The sequence below is a fragment of the Elephantulus edwardii genome, unplaced genomic scaffold (assembly GCF_000299155.1).
Source record: "Elephantulus edwardii isolate Elephantulus edwardi_28Jun2011 unplaced genomic scaffold, EleEdw1.0 scaffold00236, whole genome shotgun sequence".
Taxonomy (NCBI): Eukaryota; Metazoa; Chordata; class Mammalia; order Macroscelidea; family Macroscelididae; genus Elephantulus; species Elephantulus edwardii.
In genome coordinates, this window is record NW_006399986.1 from 3,477,387 (window position 1) to 3,501,972 (window position 24,586).

General features: G+C 54.1%; 3 protein-coding genes across 4 annotated transcripts in view; 2 read left to right on the top strand and 1 right to left on the bottom strand.

Moving 5' to 3' along the window:
- ALDH16A1 (aldehyde dehydrogenase 16 family, member A1) overlaps positions 1-1,815 on the bottom strand; it is a 30,510-nt gene extending 28,695 nt beyond the window's left edge. For both annotated transcript variants that reach the window (XM_006898667.1, XM_006898666.1), the window contains exon 1: positions 1,726-1,815. In XM_006898667.1, coding sequence (XP_006898729.1) covers positions 1,726-1,815 — 90 coding nt within the window. The remainder of the gene's footprint in view (positions 1-1,725) is intronic.
- A 1,156-nt stretch (positions 1,816-2,971) lies between these two features.
- Positions 2,972-7,773, top strand: PIH1D1 (PIH1 domain containing 1). Its single transcript, XM_006898668.1, has 9 exons — positions 2,972-3,061; positions 3,604-3,670; positions 3,935-4,114; positions 5,223-5,284; positions 5,372-5,453; positions 5,721-5,847; positions 6,081-6,156; positions 7,307-7,450; positions 7,732-7,773. The coding sequence occupies exons 1-9, from the start codon at positions 2,972-2,974 to the stop codon at positions 7,771-7,773; spliced, it is 870 nt and encodes a 289-aa protein (XP_006898730.1).
- A 4,930-nt stretch (positions 7,774-12,703) lies between these two features.
- Positions 12,704-24,505, top strand: SLC17A7 (solute carrier family 17 (vesicular glutamate transporter), member 7). Its single transcript, XM_006898669.1, has 12 exons — positions 12,704-12,906; positions 17,412-17,664; positions 18,494-18,612; positions 18,866-18,980; positions 19,059-19,146; positions 19,491-19,577; positions 19,673-19,815; positions 20,452-20,601; positions 20,729-20,861; positions 21,358-21,468; positions 21,654-21,781; positions 23,817-24,505. Exons 1-12 carry the CDS (start codon positions 12,845-12,847, stop codon positions 24,108-24,110), a joined length of 1,683 nt encoding a protein of 560 aa, XP_006898731.1. The 5' UTR covers positions 12,704-12,844; the 3' UTR covers positions 24,111-24,505.
- Positions 24,506-24,586: the final 81 nt, after the last annotated feature.

Genomic DNA, 24,586 nt, shown 5'->3' on the forward strand with positions numbered 1-24,586 from the left:
AAAAGTCTCACATGTTTCAAAAATTACCAAAATTTGGAGCTCTGGTAGCCTAGGAGCTTCACGGCAATCTCGAAGGTGCGAGGTTCAAATCCACCAGATGCTCCGCGGGAGAAGGAGGGGCAAACTCCTCCTGTGCCAGTCAGATCCAATTTGACAGTACACCAAATTAAAAAAATTAAAAAAAATATTACCAAAATAGGATAGAGACACAAAGTGGGCACATAATATTGGGGAAAATGGTGCCCACCCATCGGCTCGGTGGTGAGTTGCCACAGTCCTTCATTTTGTAAAAAACTGAATTTCTCTGCAAGGCATCATAAAGAGAAGCGCAGTCAGATGAGAAGTGCTCAGGACATGCCAACTCCCACAAGCTCCAAAGGTGGAGATCCTTTGTGCTCTGTCTTCACATCCTATTCTTGACTGAGTCTACATCAGATAGTATCATTCCCACGGCTCAATTACCCTGTCACATTGACAACTCCCAGGTCTGTGTGCCCAGTTCACTAGTGGCCTGAAATGCAGCCACAAGTGTCATTTGACTCCTGCACTTCCCACAGATGTCCCCAGGCCCCTCACACCCTCACCACAACACAGCTGAGCTCAGCGCCTTTTCCTCCCAAAACTTCCTCTCAATTCACCATCTGGAAGACTGCCTCCCAGACACAGGGCAAGACCTCCAGAGCTCTCCCTTTCCCTCCAAAGCCCTAAATCTTGTGCCTCACTTCCTCCTCTTTTCATCCAGAACTGGGGCCGGGCTCCCGTTTCAAATCCTCCCAACTGGACTCCTGCCTCTGTTTCTCTGAGACCCCAGACATTTCTTTTGACAGTTTCTATCTTTCTCACGTGTGGATTCTGGGGTGGTCTGTCTGGGTCACCACACCTCCACAAGGAGGTCTGAGGTTTGGTTTTTTTTAAAAATTTTTTTTATTATTAAATTTTATTAATTTTAATGAACATTTACAGAGATTTTGGGTTTTTAAGGAAGGACAGGAAATTCGAGACACCCTGTTCCCTGGCACCCTGGAGGTAACAGCAGTCCCAAGAAAGTTCTGGAAAACCGAAAGCCTCATGGAGCCTCATGAAAAATTCAAAGGGCCTTGAAGCTCTGAGATTTCTATGACGTTCTGAGCGGCCTTAAAGGTACATGGGAGTTCTATGTGGGTATATTATGGGATCATAAGTAATTATAAAAGTTTTCTCATGTTTTAGAGTTCTGAGAGCCCTCATGAAATCATACACATCCCACAAGCACTGAAGAGGTCAAAGGAATCATGCGAGCGCTTAACGATCTTTAAAGAAATGCAAAGATATCTGGGTGGGGAGGGGGTGTCCCAGGAATCATGCTCTAAGGAACCATGAGTAATAGGAGGCTTCAAAAGGAGGTTAATTGTTCTACAAAAATTCAGAATGTCAGGGCAACTGTCCAGACCAAAGGCTCTTGAGGAACCCCTAAGAAATCGGGGAAACCCCCAGGGCCCTCGAAGAAAAAGGCTTTCAGAATCGCGGGCAGAAGGAGGACAAGTTTGCAAAGAATTAGACAGAAACGGCTTGGACACAGCAAACCGCAAAGGCTCATGGGAAAAGTCCCCAGGAGACGGGAGAACGGCGGCCGAGAGGGGCGGGGCTGCTGGGCTGCCGCGGTGGCTCATGGGAGACCGCGCGCAAAATAGATCGGGGAAAACCGGGGAGGGGGGTTGGGCAGTGCCGCCCCGGGCAGGTCCTCACCAGTGCGCATGCGTGGCTCTCGGGCACCGGTCCGTACTCCATCGTGGTAAAGATCTCTCGGGTTTGGGGCCTTGCGCGCGTTGCAGCCATCACTCGCCAAGACCGCTTTCCACAAGGACTACCGGGCACTTGGACCACCCGCACGTTGAGGTCCAAAGGGCGGCACCGCCCCCTCCGCCGGGAGGGGCGGGGCCAAGAGGAAGAGGGCGGGGACATGGGGAAGATGGCGTGGGCCCCGCCCATTTCTCCCTCCCGCTTTGCCTCTGCGGGCCCCGCCCATCGGCCTGCCTTGGAGTCTGTACATGCTACAGCAAATTAGAGCATGCGTATTTATCAAGGCAGGAGTGGGGTGGGGCAGGTGGTAGCAATTGTGGATCACCTGCAAATAAGAAAGGAACTGTAAGGAAGCATTGGTTAAACAATTCGGCTGATAACGAAAGGTGGGCAGTCCGAACCTGCTAACTACTTCAAGAAAGAGGACGTTCGCTTCCATAGAGATTTGTAAGAAAGCCTATGAGGCAGTTAATTCTCCGCCATATAGGGAAGCTAGGAGTGGGAATCATTTTTACTGCACTGGGTTTGCAAGTAAGAAGGTTCTGGATCTAGAAGAGTGTTTCGGTGTGGCTTCTTGCCACAGGCTTGGATTGTTGGCAGGAAATGCAGCTTTCAGTCCAAATGTTTCAGTGGTAACCGTATTTAGCGTGGGATGAAGATGTGACAGTTCGTGTAGAACCCTTGACTACACAGAAGACGGCCGAAGTACATATTGACAACAGAAACTTAACTTCTGTAGAGAGAAGTGTGACATTTCGCGATCTTTTTTAAAATGACCGAAAGGGAATGCTGGCTGGGTAGCTTCAGGCGTCATTGTGATTGGTCGGGGCGGGACATGTGGCTTCAGTTCTCGAACATGATTGGCTAGTATGGACTCGTGCGGCAGGATTGAGAATGAGGATGTGGGCGGTCGGAAGTGTGGCATCCACAGATACCATGGTTACTCAGAGGCCGGAAGTGAGCCTTTTGCTTAAACATTTAGCATTTGGGTCAAAGGAGTTCGTCCAGAGGTTTAGCTTCTTAATAGACTTAAGGACAATGTCTGGCTTGGATTGGAACTGGAATCGCAGGCCAGATTGTTAAATTTTCAGACATTATTGTAAGTATAGGGGGTCAGTTAAAAGGTAGGTGCTGATATCAGGGAAAGGTCCTCCACGGCGGACGTTGTGTGTCTTCTTTTTTTCCTAGGAACATGGCGGACGCGAAGCTGCTGGTTTCTGAGCTAAACGAGGTGGAGACAATGGGCCCCGAGACGGCGCGGTTTGAGGAGCTGCTGCTGCAGGTGTGAACTGCACCCGACTCCCTGGGTCCTTGGATGTTCGAGAAATGTGCTCAGACCAGAAGGGACTACAGCTCCCAGAATGCACTGAGACGGCCTCGGCACCTCCTGGGAATTGTAGTTGTTTGGTCCCAAGTTCTGCTGAACTCTGTTGGCAGAGGGGTAAAACCAAACTAAAAGGTCAGCGGTTCAAAGTCACCATATTTTGAGAGCTAAATATACCTCTCTGTTCCCATGGAGATTTGCAGCCTTAAAAACGCTCTGGGAACGTTGTACCCCGCCCTACAGGGGTGCTGTGAGTCAGAATTGACTCCAGGGCAAAGAATTTTATATTTTTGGATTTTTTTTTTTTTAATTCCTAAAGTTTACCAGGCTTTGGCAGAAATGGAAATAGGGTAGGATTGGGATTCTTTGGGGTCTTCAAAGGATAAAGAGCACCTTATCCACAGCTCTTATACTTAACTATTGCTAAGCAAACATTTGAGGGACAAATTAAGGTTCTGGGGACTCAGATTCCAAGACTGGAGATTATTTCTTTCACCTAGGCCTCCAAGGAGCTTCAGCAAGCACAGACAAGCAGGCCAGCGTCTACACAGATCCAGCCTCAGCCTGGTGAGAGAGATGGGGCCAGAGATGGGAGAGAAGGAGAGAGACTCAGGACTTAGAAAGAGGAAGGAAAACAGGGATACACTAGCAGGGTGTTTGGTGGGTGACGGGACATGATCCGAGACCTGGGGAGAGGACCAAATGACTGAGGAATAAGGAGAGAAACAGAGTCAGAGAAAGCGGACAAACAGATCCAGAGAGGGAGAGGCACAGACTGCAGAGGAGACTGAACGAGTTCCGGGATGGGCAGGACAGTGCTACTCCCACCAGGTTTCTGCGTCAAGACCAACTCATCGGAAGGGAAGGTTTTCATCAACATCTGCCACTCGCCCTGTATCCCTCCCCCGGCTGATGTGACAGAGGACGAGCTGCTGCGAATGTTGGAGGAGGACCTGGCTGGCTTCCGCATCCCCATGAGTCTGGGGGAGCCCCATGCCGAACTGGATGCAAGTCAGTGTGCTCAGGGCAACTGGGAGTCCTGCCCCATCCATTCTCAGAACCCAAGCCCCCCCCCCCAGATCCTTCTTACTTCCTCAGAACCAGGGGTGCAGGTCCTTACCTTCTCATTTCTCAGGAGGCCGAGGTCCCAAGAGCCTCCACTCTCAGGCTCCTGGAGCCCTCCTTTCTCGAATAGAGCCCTGGCTCTGGCCTCGTCCCTCAAGCCGAGGTGTCATTTGAGGTGTGTTCTCATCTGTTGGGGCATTTTCTGGACACCTAGCCCCTCGCCAGGCCAGGGCTTCCCTTGTCCCACCCCAGGGTGCAGAGGGCTCGGTGAAGTAAGCAGTGGGTCTCCAGACCTCGTCGAGGGCCAGCCCACATGTCTCTAGCTCTGCCTTTGTGTCCCCTCAGTCCCTTTTACATCTCTGTCTCAGTCTCATTCTTTCAGTTCACACTGGTCTCCTGAAGACCCCGTTTCTAACCTTGAGAACTTTCCCATCCTGGAGGGGGCTGAAAGGGGACAAGGAGGACAATTCCAGTGTGAGGTGGTACATGTTACACTTGCAGGGAGCACCCAGCACAACCTGGGTTGCGGGAGAGTGGGGGGAAGGTCCATCTGGGAGGGGAGTCCCAGGCAAGCTTCCTGGGGAGGGGGTTTGAAGGATAAGATGGAGTTAATTGGACAGAAACAGAGAAGTTTGTAAGTAGAGGGGACAGGGGCCTAGAAGCCACAGACAATGATTGGGTTGGGTAAAAGAGTAATCAGAGTGACAGATAAATATAAAATATGTGATTGGTAGAGGAGAAATGGACTTATCTCGGAGGGGTGGGAGGGGCCGGCGGGCAGTGGACAGGGCCAACAGCCATGGCCTCCACTGGACCTTAGCTGGGACATCGGTGGGAGGGCCACGTGCACGCCACATGGTGGGGACGTCCGGGAGCAGATGATAGAGCCTGGGAAGAGTCTGAGATGAGTGTGCACTGGAGACGGAGACCCGGCTTTGCGTCTTTCTTTCCTAATCGGCTCCCCATCTCTGGTTCCTGTGGGCGACTGTCCCGGATGTTCCCGTGTCCAGCTTTCCGAGGAGGGTTGGGGGCTCATCCGTTTCTCTCCCTGCAGAAGGCCAGGGCTGTACTGCCTACGATGTAGCTGTCAACAGGGACTTCTATCTCAGACTGCAGGTAGGGGGCGGGGTTGGGGCGGAGCCTGGTGACAGCTCCTCCCTAAGCTCCACCCCATGAGCCGCCACGCCCCTTCCTCCTTCCTAGAACAGTGATTTCCTGCGGGAGCTTGTGATCACCATTGCCAGGGAGGGTCTTGAGGACAAATACGGCCTGCAGCTGAATCCGGGTGAGGGGAGACCCCGGGAGGGAGGTGGAGTCGAGGAGGGATCGGTGGCAGCCGGCGGGGGCTCGGATTCGGGGAGGGGCGGGGCTTGGGCCGTCAGGGGAGGGGTCTAAAGCAGACCTCAGAAGGTGATTGGTGGAAATCCCGGCTTGGGCGGGGCTACAATGGTCCAGCTTTAGGGGTGTGATCGGGTCCAGGCCAGAAGGGAAGGGACTTCTGAAGGAGCCAAGGGCACCCTGGCAAGCTGACCTTTGACCTCCTCCCCTCCAGAATGGCGCCTCCTGAAGAATCGGCCTTTCATGGGCTCCATATCTCAGCAGAACATCCGCAAGCAGCAGCGTCCTCGCATCCAGGAGCTAGGGACCCCGTCTCCACCGGGTGGCCCTGTCTCTGAGGGGTGAGCCAGCCTCGGGCGCTCCCCCATGTCTGCCAAGGAGCTCTCCGATCTCTCCCTCCATTCTCCCTCCCACAAATGCACCCCCCAAAATGGCCTGGGGCTCCAGGGAGGCTTCATGAGACCGAGATTGGAGGAGGAAGGAAGGCAGGCGGGGCACAGCATACCTGACTGAGGGAACAGACCTGGCGAAAACCTGGCAGCTCTCCTCAGTTCTGGGTCTTGTCCCTCTCTAGCCTGGAGAAGCCTCATCTGAACCTCTGGCTGGAAGCCCCTGACCTCCTCTTGGCCGAGATTGACCTCCCCAAACTGGTGAGTGCTTAGAGAAGCAGAGACCAGAGAGGGGTCTGGAGATGGGGGGGCTCTCACCGGGAGTAGGGAGGCTTCCCCTGCACTGGGGTCTGGAGCTTCCTCATTGTACGTCTTAGTTTTTTAATCTCCTGCCACCAAGTTCATTACAACTCACCGTGATCTTGTAGAACAATAGACCTGCCCCATAGCTTCCAAGACCAGGGTCTTCCTTCAAGTAGCAGCTGATAAGCTTGAACCACTAACTTCTTGGTCCGCAGCTTTACATTTAATGATTGAGCCACCAGGTTTCTGCTTAATTCTCTCAGAAGAGCTTTACATGCTGCCGTCGGTTCCAACTCATAGGTCCCCTCCCCCTCAGGTTTCCAAATGGCAGAGAACGGAGGCTGCCCATCTTTCTCCCTCGGAGACCTTGGTGGATTCGATCTGCCAGAGACACATAACTCTACACACTTCGCCACCAGAACTCCCCTTTAATGACCTAGTGCTGTTATAACAGAAATCCCACGAATGAGTGGTGTTAATGGACAGAAGTTGGTTTTCTCCAAGTTTAGTGAAAGGGAATTATGTCTGTCTCTTTTCTCTCCATGGAAGTCCTCTGTCCCTCTGCAGCTTCTGTAGTCTCAAAATAGACGAAGAGACAGCCTGCCCTAGTCCTGCCTCCATAACATGACAGAGAAACCCCATTCCCAAAGGGGATGATAACCGCAGGTGGGATTGGGATTTATACCTGATACTTTAGAAGTACATAGTTGATACTGTGCGAGGTGGATGCTACCCCCGGACCCCACTGCCTCGCCCTGGATGTCAAACACACCTTGAAGATACTAAGAGAGATGAGAGCATTCAGTGGAGGATACTTCTAATTACCATCGCCTGCCTCTTCCCTGAGCCATTAGACCTTTTGTAGTATGTTGTTTTTAGGAGCTGTGGATTGGAGTACTCATAGCAACCTTGTGAATAACACGTGAGCCTTTTCCTGTCCTGTGTCAGGCCGTCATCTCTGCCACACTCAAGCCCACTGCTGCAGTTACTCTTTCAATCTCTGGCAGCAGTGGAGGTCTTCCGCTCTTTTGCTGACCCTTTCCAAGCACGGTGCCCCGGTATTGTCGTCCTGGTGCTCAAAGGAGGGCTGATGTCGTTATGTCCCCAGGATGGAGCCATGGGGCTGTCCCTGGAGCTCGGGGAGAACCGCCTGGTGGTGGGGGGGCCCCAGCAGCTGTACCACCTGGATACCTCCATCCCCCTGCGGATCAATGCTGACCAGAGCAAGGCTGCCTTCCACCGGAAGAGGAAGGTGTGTGTGTGTGGGGGGGGTGTCTAGGGAAGTGTGGGTTTGAGGGGAGGGTCAAAGGTCTAAGGGAGGAGGGGCTAGAAGCCAGTACTCCTGGGTCTGAGGGAGGAGGGGCTGGGGGGGTCAGGACCCCTGGGTGAGGGAGGAAGATGAAGGGCTGGGGGTCAGGACCCCTGGGTCTGAGGGAGGAGGGGCTATGGGGGTCAGGACCCCTGGATCTGAGGGAGGAGCGTCTGGGGACTGAGACTCCTCTCTGGAACCCTCAACCTTATCTTTTTCTACAGCAACTGATGGTGGCCATGCCCCTCTTGTCGGTGCCTTCTTAAACCCAGTGACTCCCAGGGCTCAAAAAAGTGGGCCTGAGGCTGAGGCCTTCTCTCAAATGATCTGAAGTAAAAGGTTATCTGCCAAAAAAACAAGTCATTTGCCTTGGTTCTGTTTCTGCCTAGGCAAGAAACAGAGGGTGGCAGGCAAGAGGGACGTTGGGCTGTAGCTCTAAATGCCACCGCGGTCCTGGTCCAGCTCAGACCTGGGGCTCTCCCGCTGGAGCCTCCCCTGGACCTTCTCCCTGGCCTCCCTCCTCCAGTTAGTCCCCCATGGGACCAGTGTGCTGCCCCTGCCCCTCAGCTCGGCTCTTAAATCCTGTGCAGTCTGTCTGCCCCCCCATCTTACACCTCGTCTTCCTCCTCACTCAGGACTTAAGAGCCTCCTGGCCTCGCTTACTTTTCCATACCTCCTCTCTGTGTGAATGTGTGTTGCTTAGTGTAAAAGAGTGAGGGCAGATAGGGAGCTCTGGTGGTCTAGTGGCAAGCAGCTGCACTGCCATCCCAGAGGTATGCAGTTCAAATCCAACAGATGCTCTGCTGGAGAAGGAGGGACAGTCTCCTCTTGTACCAGTCAGATCCAATTTGACAGTTGTTGTTTAGTGCTGTCGAGTCGTAGACGACTCATAGGGACCCTATGAACAAACGGCCTGAACACTGTTCGTACATAGATTTTCCCGAGGCAAGCCATTTCGGAAGTGGATGCCGCTCCTGCTTCCAGGCTTGATTTAGTTGGGAAGCTCCAGCCAACACTGTCCACCATGGGTACCCGTTACCACGATTGGCACATCACTGTCATAGTTTTCAGCTTCACAGCAACCACGAGTTACCTCTGTACAGCAATGCAGACGGGTGCTATACCACCTAGAAGAATGTTTGACAGGAAAACAATTTGAACCTGGCCAAGGGCCCCCTAGGTGAAAATCACCTATCTTTGGCTTGGTAGCATAACTTCCTTTCCACTAGGCCATCGTAGCTCTCTCTTTGTCATTGTCATTGTTGTTGTACACACACACACAAAAATAAAATAAAACTTAAGAAAAAGAGTGAGAGCAGCGTGGGAACAGCTAAGTCTGACCTCTGCTAACTCCACAAGGGGAACTGTCCCCATCAACAACAGCCACAACACAGAACCAGTTCTCAAGAGGTCAGACATGTCTCCCCCCTTTCTACTAATTCCAGCACGAATCCTACTGTCTCTCTGGGTCCAAAATTCATTGCAGTAGAGGCACAGGCCACACAGATTGGTAGCAGGTTACAATTTCTCAGTAAGGACGGCCTCTGAAGTGTCCTTGCAGGCCCTTCAGCCTCGCGGCTCTAGGTCCGGGTTACAATGCTCTCTTAGTCCTGCCTGTTACCGTATCTTCCCCCCAGACCTCCAGCAAGCTTGGGTGAAATCCCCTTGGCTCAAGGTTGGTTCTGTCTCATACTGGCTCTTAGATTCTCTGCTGCGGGTGCTGCGGCCCCTGCACGCCCTGATCTGTGAGGTGCATGAATCTTTGGTCTCAAAGAACACTTGCTGCATTCTCTGCTGCTTTCTTGCTGGTGGTGAGAGTCTCAAATTCTGTCACTGAATCCACTCAATTGAATGGCGAGACTAGCCAATCCCCTTGTGGATAGACTAACACTCTGTTTGTATGATCCCACCCATCCATATGTCAGAGTAAAAAAATCAAAATCAGCAGCTTAAAAAGCCATTAAACTCTTGACATCAAACTTGGTGAATTCACCCAGTGAAATAGTACGTTGGATAATTTGGACATTGTATGACTGTCATGTTAGGAACACACAGCCCTGGTACAATCCACAATCAAATCCCCATAAAGCCCATCATATTATAATTTTGGGGACCCCGGGTGACAAAGCCCTCGCCTTGTATCACCCACCTGCAGGCAGGAGAGGGGCCTTGTCAGGTGTAAGGCACAGTGCTCTGGGCAGGGCTGCACAGACAGCCAGATCGGGACTTTTGTGTACATCTGGGTGTTGTAAGAGGGAGGCCAGGGACAGAGAGGCGGCTTTGGGGACAGGTAGGGTGTGATTTGTGAACCCCGGGAACCTGGCTGGGGCTGGGAGCCCTGGCTCCTGCTTTGCTGTAAGTGGGACAGCTTTCTGGTCATAGGTAGCTGCCCCTGGAACCAGGCTGACATCACCTGGTGTCACGATTAAAAGGCTGGAGAATCAAGAGTGGAGGAGACGACATTTAGGGACCTGAGATGTGGCCTGGAATCCTCTGCTTGTTCATTCTGGGGCTGCTTCTTGTGGTAGGTGCCAGTGAGTCGAGCACAGCTCATAATGACCCTATGAACAACAGATGTAAACTCTGTCCCTATGCCACGCCATCCTTATTTATCTCTCGCACACTTGAGGCCATTGCAGCAGTCACTGTGTATTGCAATCCATATCTCACTGAGGGTCTTCCTCCGCCGACCCTCCTCCTTTCCAAGTATGATGCCCCTTTCCAAGGAATAGCCTCTCCTAAGCAACATTCCCCTAGTATGTGAGAGGAGGCTTCCTCATCCTTGCATCCACGGAGCATATGTATGGAATGCATTTCAATGCACGTGCACCAGAGGGCGCGAGATAGGCTGGCCAGTTGTGCCAAAAAAAAAACAAACCCAAAAAAAAACAAAACCAAGAACTACATCTCCCAGCGGCCTTTGGAGTGCACGGCCTTTCCGACGCAGGCAGACAGTTCCAGACGCCTCTGGGACTTGTAGTTCCTTCCCTTGGTCTTTAGTGGGAAGCCGAGGAATTCACAGATCGTGAAAAAGTGCAGGGCTGGGTCCTTCCAGTCTTTCTTGTCTCCATGGTGACGGTTCCGGCGGAGGCCTAGGACTTGGCAGCAGCAGGGCCCCCCTCTCCACTTCCTCCTCTTCACCATCTGCTCCACCCTCACACCTGTCTAGGAGCCATGGCCGCTGCCTCCGCACACAGGTCCGGGAGGCTACTGCCACCAGGTGGCGCGTGAGGCCGGCTCTGCAGCTCCTCCTCCTCCTCCCTTGGACCGAGGAATCAGCCCGCAGCCCCAAGGGTCCCTGGCCCCTCTTTCCGCAGACAGGAGTGCAGGTCCCGAGCCCTTTCCTCCCTCAGATCAAGGGGGTCCAGTCCTCTAGTTCCTTTTTCATTCTCATCTCAGCGTGTCCACGTCTGCAGCAGCCTCCTCGACTCCACAATCCAGGTTTCTGGCCCCCTCCTCCTCCTCCACCAGACTCAGGAGTTCAAACCTCCAACTCCCTCCTAACCTTAGTCCCAGGGGCTCGGGGCCCACAGCCGCCTCCTTCCTGGAAATCCAGGGTTTCCTCCAGTAACCAAAGTTTTTGAAACCCAAGGAGCTCGAACTGGAGGCGAGAGGCCCCCCCCTCCGCCCCGCCCCCGGTCAGTAGCTGCTCGGCCACCCCAACGGGGCGCCTGCCCGCCTCGCTGTCTGCTCCTCCCGCCCACCGTTTGGCGGACTCGTGCCACATCATGAAAATTTAATCCCGGATGCATTTGCAGCCTGATTTGGAGACTTCTCCCGGAGCTGACTCTGTAGTGGGGAGAGGATCAGCGACAGGGGGAGGAGCTAGCCTACAGAAAGGGAAAGAGCAGGACCAAACTGTATAGTGTCCGCAGTCCTGGGAGAGAATTCCTGGTCTACTCCAGAGGATGAACCTGGGAATCAGACAGAACCGAGCCCAATGGGCGGGGCATCTTTCAAAGGAAGGGGTCAGAACCCAGGGGGGCAGCACCCAGAGGGCAGGGCAGCTCTTAGAAAGGGAGTGTAGAACCCAGAGAGGCAGCCAGCAGGGGGCGGAGCAAACACAGGGGGCGGGGCCTGTGGCGAGGGGCGTGGTAATTCATACCATTGGGTGTGGTAGCTGGAGGGGGCGGAGCCATAACCGGGGGGCGGGGCAACAAGTCTAGGATTTTTTTCTGAAGGTGAAGACAGATCCCGGAGGACAGCGACAGATCGTAGAAGGCAGGACAAAATTCAGCGTGTAGAGCACATTCCAGGGCGCACGTAGCCCAGATTCTTGGAAGCTCTGGGGGTGACACAGCTAAGAGGCAGGGTGGGTTTTAACTGTAGAAGCTGAAACTCCGAGGAGGAGGAGAATTGAGAGTAGGAAGATGAGGTCAGGAGGAAGGAGCTGAGTGGGGTCTTGGCGCCCCAATGATTACTACAACTGAGAGCAAAATGGAATCCGAAAGAGATTGGGCCCTAGCATGAAGAAACAGGGGAGAGGGAAGAATAAAGAGAGGGTATTGAACTAGGGGTTAGAATTCGGGGAGGAGAGAATACAGCGTTGGATGTGGAGCTGTCTAAAGTGCAGAGTTCAGGGGGAGATAAGTATTAAATCCAGAAATTAGGAGAGATAGAAGGCAGGCCCAGAGGATGGAAACAGAGAACGATGGAGCTGGAGTGTGTGCATGTGTGTGTGTACCTCATGGTTAAGGGAGCTCCCATAAAGAATTATTATTGTTATGAACACCAAGAAGTTGGGATCAAGCCATAGCTGACCCTGCAGCTGATTTTTGAAGGGTGTAAATCGCAGCGGGGGAGACTGCCCACCTGTCTCCCGCGGAACAGATGGTGGATTCGAACCACTTGCCTTTGGGTTGGCTGTGCAACTGCTGATTATAGCCAGCAAAGGTTACAGCCTTGGAAATCTCATGCACAGGACAACTGTCTGTCCTACCGGGCAGCCAGGAGATTGGATCCACAGGGGTGGTAGTGACTGGGCCTTAGGGGAATGCAATAGTGAGGAACTCGAGAAAGGCCAGATGGGGGCGTGGGGCGGGTGGGGGACGACGCCGCTCAGGTGCGGGTTTTCAGAACTCAGAGGCGTGGTCCTGGGCGGGACGGGGCAGGGCCAGAACCCGGATGGTCGGGCTGGTGGGGAAAGGGGCGGGGTCTGCCTGGGGCCCGCCCCGCCCTGGCTCCGAGTCCTGTGACAACCCCCAGGCAGCCAGCACTCGCTGCCTCCTTCCCCCCGAGCGGAGCTGCGGGGCCGGCCGGGCCGGGGCGGACCCCGGGAACCCGGACGCGGCCGCCCGGGCCCGCGGGCGGGGGGGACCGGCCCCAGGGGCCGCCACCATGGAGTTCCGCCAGGAGGAGTTTCGGAAGCTGGCGGGTCGCACCCTCGGGAAACTGCACCGGTGAGCGAGCTGGGGGCTCTGGGTGGGGAGAGGTAGGGTGTCCAAGGAGAATGATCTGCTCTGTCCCTCCTGGGCATAGACGGGCAGATGGGCAGGGCGTACCCCGGGGTGGAGGTCCCTAAACCCATCTGTCAGTTTTCTTCCCCTATCTCATAGCATGCCCCCTAGTCCATCTCCTCTATTATCCCTGTGCATTTTTTCCGCACCTCACCCTATGACAAGCTCTGCTCCATTACCTGGGCTCCTGTCCTCATCTTCCTGAGTCTCTGTGCCCCTCTTTCTCTCTGAGTCACTGTTCTCTCTCTCTCTGGGTCTCTGATCATCCCTTTCTCTGAGCTTCTGTCCTTCACTCTGAGTCTGTCACTCTCTCTCTGGGTCTCCGTCCCCCTCTCTCTGGGTCTCTGTCCACCTCTCTCTGGGTCTCCGTCCCCCTCTCTCTGGGTCTCTGTCCCCCTCTCTCTGAGTTTCTGATCACCCCTTTTTCTGAGTTTCTGTCTTCCATTCTGAGTCTCTGTCTCTCTCTCTCTGGGTCTCTGTCCCCCTCTCTCTTTCTGGGTCTCTGTCCCACTCTCTCTGGGTCTCTGTCTCCCTCTGCCTGTGACCCTCTCTTCGGATCGCTGACCCCTCTCTTTGGGTTTCTGTCTCCCTCTCCCCGCATCTACTCCCCTTCTCTCAGGGTCTGTCACTGTCCACCTCTCTGTGTGTGTGTCTCTCTCTTTCCAGGCCTCTGTCTCTCTCTCGTGAGTTTCAGTCCTCCCCAGGCCACATCCCTTTCCACCTCTCTTGGGTGTCAGTCAGAGTTTAATCTGAAGCTAAAGCGGATTGGAGCCATCGGGCCTTGTCCTTGAGGGGGGTTAATCTGGGGAGGGGAGGAAGAAAGTCTGGGTATCCTGGGTCCCTGGGGGAGAAGAGAGCAGGCCAGCTAACATCAGGCTCCAGAGGTGGAGCAGATCCCCCAAAAGATGTCCCTTAAAGCCCCACAGCCTCTCTCCCAGGCAGGGCCATGACCCCAGTGATCCAGCTGTCCCTCAGGGCAGTCTGGTTGCCTCCCCTCTAGCTTCCCACCCCCAACCCCAGCCTTGGCTCCAACTCAGAGAAATTACTCAACTGCGGAATAGCCTAAAAATAATCTGGCCACGGTGCGGGTGCGAGAGGATCCGGCCTCCCCAGCATCACGGCCCTGCCCATACCCCCTCCGACCTGGGCTCCACCTTTAGTTCACCCTTGTTCATCTCCCCAGGCCATGAAAGTCCTTCCCAAGTCTAACTCTAGTCCTGCTTGCTGCAGATTGACTCCTAGCTCCCAAGGTCCCCCACCTTCTAGTAACAGGAGCCACAAGAAGTGGGGGGGGGTGAGGAAGGAAGGGGATTGAAGGATGTCGCAGTGGGGGGGGAGAGCTGAGATGGCCTCATCCCTTCTTTTTCCCCCAATCTTCCAGCCCCTCCCCACCCTTTTTTTCTCGCCTCCTTTCACGAGTTTCTCAAAATACATCAGTGTGAAGTCAGGAGAGAAAGAATTGCACGGGGAGGGGGGTGGCATGGGGGATCGGGCGGGGTTCAGTTTCAGGCCCCCTCCTGCAGTCTCCACTTGTCAGATGAGTCTGGGTTGCTCTTGGTCTGCCAGCCCCCCAGACCCTTGAGGGCCCAGCAAGAGAGAGAGTCACCTAGGACTTTGAGCGGAAAATATTTCCATCCAATGTTTTGGGAGTTGTCTCCAGGTTGCTGGAGAGATGGGGGTGGAGGTGCTGCTGCACTGTATTGAACACAACACCTTGATCCCTTTGACCCTTTGGACCACGCTAGGGAAAGTGAGGCCCAATTCAGAAAGGGGTGGAGAAAACAGTTGATGACAGTATTAGCCATTTATTACTCAGACGCCAGGTCAGCTTCATCCCCTGGTGGGGCTGGGGACTGGTTTTTCCTCAAAAAGAGGAATTCCAGAGTGGATGGAAAGGTCTCTTTGAGCCAGGAAATAGATGGGACTCTAGGTTGGCTTGGGACAAGGACATGGCGGGGGGGGGATGCTGGAGAGGTGGGGTTCCACAGGCCCCCATCGGGTGCTGCTAGGGACTTAGACCCTTCTGCTTTCTAAGCCTCAGTTTCTTCAGTTGTGAGACACAAAGATAAGATAGCACCAAAGGAAAATGGGGAGTAGAGACTTGGAGAAAAAGCAAAGAAAGACGGAGAGAGGTGGAAACAGAGGCCCAGGGGTGGTGGTGGTTAGAGACCTAGAGAGACAGCAGGACAGAACTCAGAGAAAGACGGGGACAGAGCCCAGAGGAAGAAGAGGACAGAGACACAGAGAAAGAGGGTAACGGAGACCCAGAGAAAAGGGGAGAAAGAGACCTAGGGAGGGCGCAGAAATTCAGAGAGGGAAGACAGAAACCAAAGAGAGAGGGGGACAGAGATGAAGTGTGGATAGAGACCCAGAGAGAGAGGGTGACAGAGATCCAGAGAAAGGGATGTTGAGACCCCTTGCTCATTTTGGCTAACTGTCCCCCAAGAACTGCGTCTCCTCCTCACCAAGCCCCTGACCTGGGTTTCAGGAGTGGGGAGAGGGCTGCAGCCAGGTACCCTCTGTCCTTGTCCTTGTCTTCTCCCACGCTTCGGAGCCATCTTCCTCTCTACATCCCTGGTCCTCTTTTATCCAGAAGTAGCGAGTAGCATCCTAGACTTGTCTCCCATTCTAACACTTGGCCCATTTTATGGGTGTGGGATACTGAGACCCCCACTTAGAGACCTTGGGTCAGAGAATATGCCGAATCTCACGTTTCAGGGGCTGCAATCACATCTTGGGTTTCAGGGTCAAATATCTGATATCAACCTGGCCCAAGCCACCAGCTAGCTCTTCAGTCAATGTATTCTGATGCCGCAGGGGAGACCCCTGTCTCCTACATTCCGGGGTTCAATCCCCTAGGGGAGGTTCAGTTCCCACTGGCTTCTGTCCCCTCCCCTCCTGTTTCTTAACTATCCCTCCCACCTCCTTAAGTTCAAGAATGAGGAGGGGCGGCTGTGTTCCCTCATCTCTTCCCCCCCCCCCACCGTCTGGCTGTTCTCTCCTCCCCCGTCCCAGTCTCCCTCGCCTCCATCTGTTCTAGCCCCTTCCTGGGATCCAGCCCGATCCCCTGGCTGCCTCCCCGCCTCAGAGGGGGGCTGCACCTCACAAATCACGTTCCCAGCCTGTCCCTGCTCACGATTTCCCTGTCTTTGCCACCTTTCTCAGTCTAAATGGCTCAGCACACTGGGTTTCTGGCCTCCTTTCTCTCAGAGTTCCTATGGGTGTGTGTCTCTCTGGGTCTCTGTCTCCTCCAGTTCTCTGTCCCTCTTCTCAATCTCTGTCCCTCCCTTTGGGGTTCTGTCCCCCCTCTCTCTGGTTCTCTGTCCCCCTTTCTCTCTATGTCTCAGCCTCCTCTATTTCTGGGTCTCTGTCCCCCTCTTTCTCTGAGTCTTTGTCCCATTCTCTCTCTGGGTCTCCTCTGTCCCTCTCTATCTCAGTGCTTCTGTCACTCTCCCCCCTCCCTGGTCTCTGTCCCTCTCTCTCACAAATGCCTCTGTTCCCCCACTCTCTGAGTCTCTGTCCCTTTCTCTTTGGATGCGTGTCCCTCTTTATCTCCCTGGGTCTCTATTTCCGAGTCTGTCCCTCCCTCTCCACTTCAATCTCCATCACTCATTTTAGGTCTCTCCCCACCAGTCTCGGGGCACCGCACCTCTGTTTCCCTGCAGCCTCTCTCTGAGGATGAGGCGGCCCTCCAAGCACCCTAATCGTCATCATAGACTCAGTCTTGGATCCATAGCAGGCGGGGGCGAGAGCCATGCTGGGAATGGAGCCAATCCCCCACCAGGGCCATCTGTCCCCTGCCAGGACACCACCCGACACTCCTTCTCCTTACCCCCCTCCGTTGAAGGCCTCAAGTCCAGGTCCCCAAGGGGTGCTGGGGCTGAGCCTCTAGACCCCAGAAGCCAGGCCTCTCCCCAACCCCTACATCCCTGGAATGAATGTGGGCTTTCTCAGAGTCAGCTGGATCTGGGCCCCACACCTGGAAGCGCAGAAGGGCAGGCCACAGGGGGCAGGGGAAGAGGGGTCGGTATATATAGCAGACGTGGCTGCGAAGCATCTGTTCTCTTGACACCTTTGCTGAAGCATCTTCTTAGCACCTTTTGCTTCCTCAAATAGACTCCTATCTGGCAGCAGGGGCTGCGGAGACTGTTGGGGGGTGGGGGTGGGGCAGGGGTACAGAGCTCGGATCCTAAGGGTAGTCTCGGGTCTAAAACTGAGTCCAGAGAGATGACAAGACTTGGGGTGGAGAAAAATGGGGGCCAGGACTCCTGGGTCTAAGGGGGGAGGAGTGTGAGGGGCTCCCACACCCCTTGGTCTGAGGCAGGAGAGGATGGGGCCCCGGATTCGGGTCAGAGGGAAGAAGATTTTGTAGTGTAGACTCTTAGGTCTGGGACAGGAGGGGGACAAAGTCTTGGACATGCCAGCCTTTGATTCTTGCTGTCGCTCAGGCTTCTAGAGAAGCGGCAGGAAGGTGCGGAGACGCTGGAGCTGAGCGCTGACGGGCGCCCGGTGACCACTCAGACGCGGGACCCTCCAGTCGTGGACTGCACCTGCTTCGGCCTTCCTCGCCGCTATATCATCGCCATCATGAGCGGCCTGGGCTTCTGCATCAGCTTCGGCATCCGCTGCAACCTGGGCGTGGCCATCGTGTCCATGGTCAACAACAGCACCACCCACCACGGGGGGCACGTGGTGGTGCAGGTAGCTCAGCGCGAGCTCGTCCTGTCCACGCCCCATTGCCACCTTGCAGGGTGTCCCACCTAGGACACGCCCCTCAACTGGCTTCCACTCAGAAAGCTCCCTTTACTTAAGCTCCGCCCAGATTGAAGTGAAGCTCCACCCCATACCAGGTTCCCCATTGCATTCTGGGACGCCTCCTCAGGATCACTTTTACGCAGGCCCCGCCCATCTATGCATTGGCCCGCCTCCATCATAAACCCACTGTCATCTTTGTTCAAGATTGTGTCCTTTGCATTCCTGTTCTCCACAACTCTGATGTCCATTTAAAGCTCCGCCCCACATCACACTGCGCCTCTATTTCAGCATAGTCTCTGTTCCCGTAGCTAGTCGGCCTCCTAAACCCTGCCCTCTCCCTTATTTAGGAAACATACTCCATTTGGGTGGGGCCAACCTAAAGCCTCACCCCTCACTCCTTTCCAATCAGGCCCTTCACACAAGTGGGACCCATTGATAGGAAGTGGGATAGAAGTGGAGAGTCTCCTTCACTACATATGAATCCTGGACGTTCGAAGAAGGGACACTAAGGCAGGGAAACAGGCGAGACCAGGTTGTCTAGGCAGCAACGGGTTCTGTTGCTAAGACAGCAGAGGCCCTAGCAACATGAAGGCGTAGTACTTCTTGATTGACAGCGGTATGGAACGCTGGAGTGGGCTCTGATTGGCAGGTGGTTTGGAGGAGAGGAGCAGTTTTTGATTGCTGATTGGCTGCGTGGTTGAGCCTGTAGCGCTGATTGGCGGAGGGGCAGAGCTTGTTCAAGGCGGCTGGTTTGATGTACTCTTTTGGTCCGCAGAAAGCCCAGTTCAACTGGGATCCAGAGACTGTTGGCCTCATACACGGCTCCTTTTTCTGGGGCTACATTGTCACGCAGATTCCTGGAGGATTTATCTGCCAAAAATTTGCAGCCAACAGGTACAGAGATGGGAATCTCAAGGTGGGTGGGAACCATAACTATGTGGGTGGGGTTAGGTGTGTGGTTTTAGATTTTAGGACTGACTCTGGGGAGAAGCCTAGGTCCTATGGGGGCAAGGTATTCAAGAAAGATGTGGTGAGATTCCTGAGGTCCTGGATTCCCGGAAAGTCAGAGCCTGAGCTGCTGGGGGCAGCATTCTAGACATAGCAGATTGTTGGACCATTTTTGGTGACCACAGACTCTTCCCATCAGGGTCTTCGGCTTTGCTATCGTGGCTACGTCCACTCTAAACATGCTGATCCCTTCAGCTGCACGCGTCCACTACGGCTGCGTCATCTTCGTGCGGATCCTGCAGGGGTTGGTAGAGGTAAAGCCCCGCCCTGTATAATCCCGCCCCTTTCCTGACCCCGCCTCTTCTCATTGACCTTTCTTTTCTGCTCCCAAGGGGGTCACGTACCCTGCCTGCCACGGGATCTGGAGTAAATGGGCCCCACCCTTAGAACGGAGTCGCCTGGCCACAACGGCCTTTTGCGGTGAGATGATGGAGCTGGAGATTCAGGGAAGAAGGGCTGTAGCCAGATTTAGGTCTGGGGGTGGAGAAGACTGGCGAGCCAGAATTCCTGGCTGGATCAGAGGGAGTAGTAGATCAAGAGGCGGTGGAGCCTGTAAAAGAAAGGGCTGAGGACCCTAGTGTCCTGGACTGAGGGAAGAAGGCCTGGATGCATGGATTTGTTTTTCTCTTTGGTGGGATGAATTTGTGAGCAGGGCCTGGGAGGGCCTGTGACTTATGCACCTGTGTTGTAGAAAGATGGGGACCCGATCTCCTGGCCCTTACAGAAAAAAGGGCCTGTTATCCAATCCATATCATCTCTGTTAGGTTCCTATGCTGGGGCAGTGGTCGCGATGCCCCTGGCGGGGGTCCTGGTGCAGTACTCAGGATGGAGCTCCGTGTTCTATGTCTACGGTGAGGCCCCCCAGAGGCCTGAGTCCGGGTGGAGCTCGGGAGGGGCGGAGTCGATCGTCATCCGGCTCCCATGCCCTCCTACCCCCCTCCCCTAGGCAGCTTCGGCATCTTCTGGTACCTTTTCTGGCTGCTGGTGTCTTACGAGTCCCCTGCGATGCACCCCAGCATCTCAGAAGAGGAGCGCAAATACATTGAGGACGCCATCGGCGAGAGCGCCAAACTCATGAACCCCGTCACGGTCCGGGTCCAAGCTGCAAGCTGGGGGGGCTGCCTGTGCGGCGAGGGTCCAGCCGGGAGGGGAGGGGCATCGAGGCTCTGAGGCAGGAAAAAGAAAGCTTTGAACTTAGGCTACCAGTTTTAGCTTGTTTTGATCACGGTGGTTTTCTCCAGACTCAGAAAAGAAGAAAGACCCAGCTCGACTGAGGGGCGTGGTTAGCTCTTAGGGCGGGGTTAGGTAGGAATGTTGACCAATGAGAATCGCTGGTGGGGCGTGGCTAAAACCATCAGTGACAGAATTGGAGAGTGGAGTTTAATATATAGATTTAGGGATAAATCAGGCACTTTTAGAGGGTGTTGAATGAAATGAGACCCCTGGACCCATATGTATGGATCCCGGAGGGTCGTCATGGGCCTGGACACCTGTGAACATGAGGGACAGAATTAGGGCCAGAATCCCTGTTTCTGAGTGTCTTTATTCAAATTCCTGGGTCTTCTGTTGGAACAGACGGGACAGAAGGGGCGTTCCTGCAGGTCCCTAGAGGCTACAGCCATATTGGACCTCTGGCTCTCTGAGACTGTCATAGGGCCCTTGAAGGGATGCAGTGATGCCACTAGCATTGGTCTCGACTTTAGCTGTCTCTCCTCACCCCCACAGAAGTTTAACACTCCCTGGCGGCGCTTCTTCACGTCCATGCCTGTTTACGCCATCATAGTGGCCAATTTCTGCCGCAGTTGGACGTTCTACCTGCTGCTTATCTCCCAGCCCGCCTACTTCGAAGAGGTGTTCGGCTTTGAGATCAGCAAGGTGGGGCCCAGGCGGGCTGGTCAAGGGGCAAGGTGGGGTGGATGGAAAATTGGGTCACTGAAGGGGTAGAACCGAAGCCCGAAGGAGGTGGGCCCTGAGCACCGGCTCTGTCCTCACGCTGGCGCAGGTGGGCCTGGTGTCAGCGTTGCCCCATCTGGTCATGACCATCATCGTGCCCATCGGCGGCCAGATAGCAGACTTCCTGCGGAGTCGCAGAATCATGTCCACTACCAACGTGCGCAAGTTGATGAACTGTGGGGGTGAGTGGGGCGGGGTCTAGGGGTGTGGCCCAGAGGAGGCGGGACCCGGGACGGGCGTGGTCTTGTGGGGGCGTGGCGAAAGGGGTGCAGCCAACGAGAGGTGAGAATACAGTGGGCTTGGTCTTGTCCGGCTGAGACACCCAAAAGGTGTGGCTTTGGAGATGCTGGGCCAGTTCTGCACCAGGATTGACTTGTGGAGCCCAGATTGGTGGGCGGATCTCTATGGCAAAAGGGGCGGGGCTGGAAAGGTGGAGGCCTGGGCGAGGGCACCCAGAGAAAACTAGAAGTGGGAATGAAAGTTTAGCCTGAGGGATGTAAATGCTTGATTAGGGTTAAGTGTAAGTATTTAGAAGTGAGAACTAGGCCTGGATTAGGTTTAAGAGTGGAGAGTGGGAGGGAACAAAGCTGGGTTGTGGTAGGGCCCTGGAACAGACCCAGAGAGTCGGAGGGGGCGACCTGCACCCCAGCAGGCCCTGAGGCTGGTGACCCTCCTCAGGCTTCGGAATGGAGGCTACCCTGCTGCTGGTGGTTGGCTACTCGCATTCCAAAGGTGTGGCCATCTCCTTTCTGGTCCTCGCCGTGGGCTTCAGTGGCTTCGCCATCTCGGGTGAGGATTGCGTATTATCGGGAGCTTGGGTCTGCTCTTTAGGAAACTCCCTGACCCAGGAGGGACCTCTTGCTTCATAAAAGGTGGATTAAGAAAAAGCTGGGGGGGGGGCGGGGATGGTGTGTGGCTGGAAGGAGTGAGATTCCTGAGAGGTGGGTTTTTTTTTTCCCCTTGCCTCCTGCCAGGGTTCAACGTGAATCACCTAGACATCGCCCCGCGCTACGCTAGCATCCTAATGGGCATCTCCAACGGCGTGGGCACGCTGTCGGGCATGGTATGCCCCATCATCGTGGGCGCCATGACTAAGCACAAGGTCTGTGTGCCCACCCAGACCCGCTTGTCCTCTCCCTCCAATTTGTGGTCCCTACTTGGCACAAGTGGTTAAACATCAGTTGTTGTTGTTGTGTGCCATTGAGTTGGATCTCATCCATAGCTGACTCTCCAGCGAGTTTTCAGAGGCAGTAAATTGAGGAGACTACGTGGAATCGAACCACTTATCTTTGGGACTGCAGTGCAGCTGCTTACCACTAGGCTATCAGAGCTCCTTGAAACCTACTGAAACGCCAGACTTACTAACCTAAAACATGACAGTTCAAACTGCCTAGTGATTCTGCGCAAGAAATGCCTGGTGTTCTGCTTCTCTAAAAATGACTAAAATTCACTGCCTTTGAATCAAAATAGACCCATAAACTGCCCCTCCAGTGGGATTTGTTGTTAAGTCGCTGCATATTATCATGGCAAGAAGCTGTGCCGCAATCCCAAAGGCATGCAGTTCCGAGGATGAACAATCTCTTCTCATGCGATTTAATGCCTGTGAAAACCCACTGGAGGGGCAGTTATGGGTTGATTCCAACCCGATGGTACACAACAACAGTTGCGTCAGAACCGATCCGCAGCTGACCCTCCAGTGGGATGTTGCTGTTGTTATGTGCCATCGAGTCACTTGCGACTCATAGCGACCTCACACAAGAGCCCTAAGCCCTGCTCTATCCTGTGCCAACGTTACTGTCCCTGACACACCTACACTCATTACCCCAGTGACTGAATCAATCCAGTTCATCAAGGGTCTTCCTCTCTTGCGCTGTCCCTCCACCGTCCCAGGCATGACGTCCTTCTCCAAGGACTGGTCCGTCCTTGTAACATGTCCAAAGTATGTCAGATGGAGCTTCAGAATCCTTGCCTCCAAGGAGCAGCCTCGTTTAACTCTCTCAAGGATGAATCTGTTTGTTCTCCTAGCAGTCCATGGTATGCTCAATACTCTTCTCTAGCACCACAGCTCAAAGGCATCGATTCTCCTTCTATCATCCCTAGTCACTGTCCAGCTTTCTGATGCATAGCAAGCAACTGCGAAGACTATGGACTGAATCAGGCGCACCTTAGTCTCCAGACTGACATTGTTGCTCTTCAGTACTCTGTAGAGGGCACTGACAGCCAACTTTCTCATTGTAATTTGTCTCTTGATTTCCTGGCTGCTGGTACCCAGAGTGTTGATTGTGGAGCCAAGCAAACTAAAGTTGTTAACAATCTCAATCTCTTCACTATCCGTAATAGAAGGGTGTAAATCACCAGAGTGGAGAATGCTTTACTTTCTCCCTTGGAGCTACTGGTGGATTCGAACCAGCAGAGAGGCGTGGCCTTTAGGTTGGCAGCACAAACCCCCTATGCACTATGCCATCAGAGCTTCATAAGGATGTTGTTGTTCTTGTGTGCTCTTAAATCCAAACTTACTCATAGCCGACTCTCCAGTGGATTTTCAGAGGCAGCTAATTGCAAGGGAGGAGATTGCCCGTCCTTCTCCTGAGGAGCAGCTGGTGGATTTGAACTAAATACCTTTGGTATTGCAGCACAGCATCTTACCACGAGGCCACCAAAGAGCCCGAAGATAACTTTCTGGAAAACCCTATGGAATAGTTCTAATCTGTAACACGTGGGCGCACTATTATTTGGAATCTATTGAGAGGCAACTCTTTTTGTTTTTAACGTTCTCAATCATGTCCTTAATCTGCCCTGGGCCTTTGTTGCCATCTCTCTGAACTGCTGCACCCCCTCACCTCTGTTGAGGTTCTCTGATTTTCCCTCGTTTTATTTGTTTTCTAATTCCTCTATTTGATCTTCAAGAAATTCTTGTGCCAAAATAGTTCAAGGCTGAGCTGCCAATGGGAAAGTTGGTGGTTCGATCCCAGAAGAAATATCTAGCCATTTCATAAATATTGACTAGCCTAGGAAAACCAGTGGAGGCAGATCTGCTCTGTTGCATGGGGAGGGCATGTGTTGAAATCCACCGGACAGCGTCTGATAACCTGGCTTTTGCCCTTTGTGGCCTCCTCTCTCCTCCTGTCCCCTCACAGACGCGGGAGGAGTGGCAGTACGTGTTCCTAATCGCCTCTCTGGTGCACTATGGGGGCGTGATCTTCTATGGGGTCTTTGCTTCTGGAGAGAAGCAGCCGTGGGCGGAGCCTGAGGAGATGAGCGAAGAGAAGTGTGGCTTCGTTGGCCATGACCAGCTGGCTGGCAGTGATGACAGTGAAATGGAGGACGAAGCTGAGCCCCCCGGGGCACCCCCTGCTCCCCCTCCCTCGTATGGGGCCACACACAGCACAGTGCAACCCCCAAGGCCCCCGCCCCCGGTCCGGGATTACTGACCACGTGCCTCCCACTGAATGGCAGTTTCCAGGACCCCCACTGCACACACCTCTGGCCTGAGCTGCAGTGCGAAGGGAACCCCCCACTGCTCTCTGCCCTGCCTCAGGCCTCAGAAAGCACTCTCCCTCCTTCCCAGTGCCGTCAAGTCTTCTTCCCAGACGCCTCTCAGGGGTAGTGAGGCTGCAGACTGGCAGTTTCAAGGATACCCACATTTCCCTAGTAAGTTACCGGGTCTCCTTTCCCCACTCGTCTGCCTCAGTGGTTTCAGATTTCTCCTTTCAGGGCTTTATTTCAATGGACAGTCAAACTTCTTACTCTTTTCTTGTGGTTTTAAGGCACTTTTTGTTTCTTTTAACCCCAGGGATTGTCAGGTTACTCCTTGGGGTTACCCAGCAAACCTTCCCCCTCCCCTTTCCCCCCACCTACATCCCTTCTCCTTTCAGAAAGATTTGTCTAGAAGTTCCAAATCTCCCCC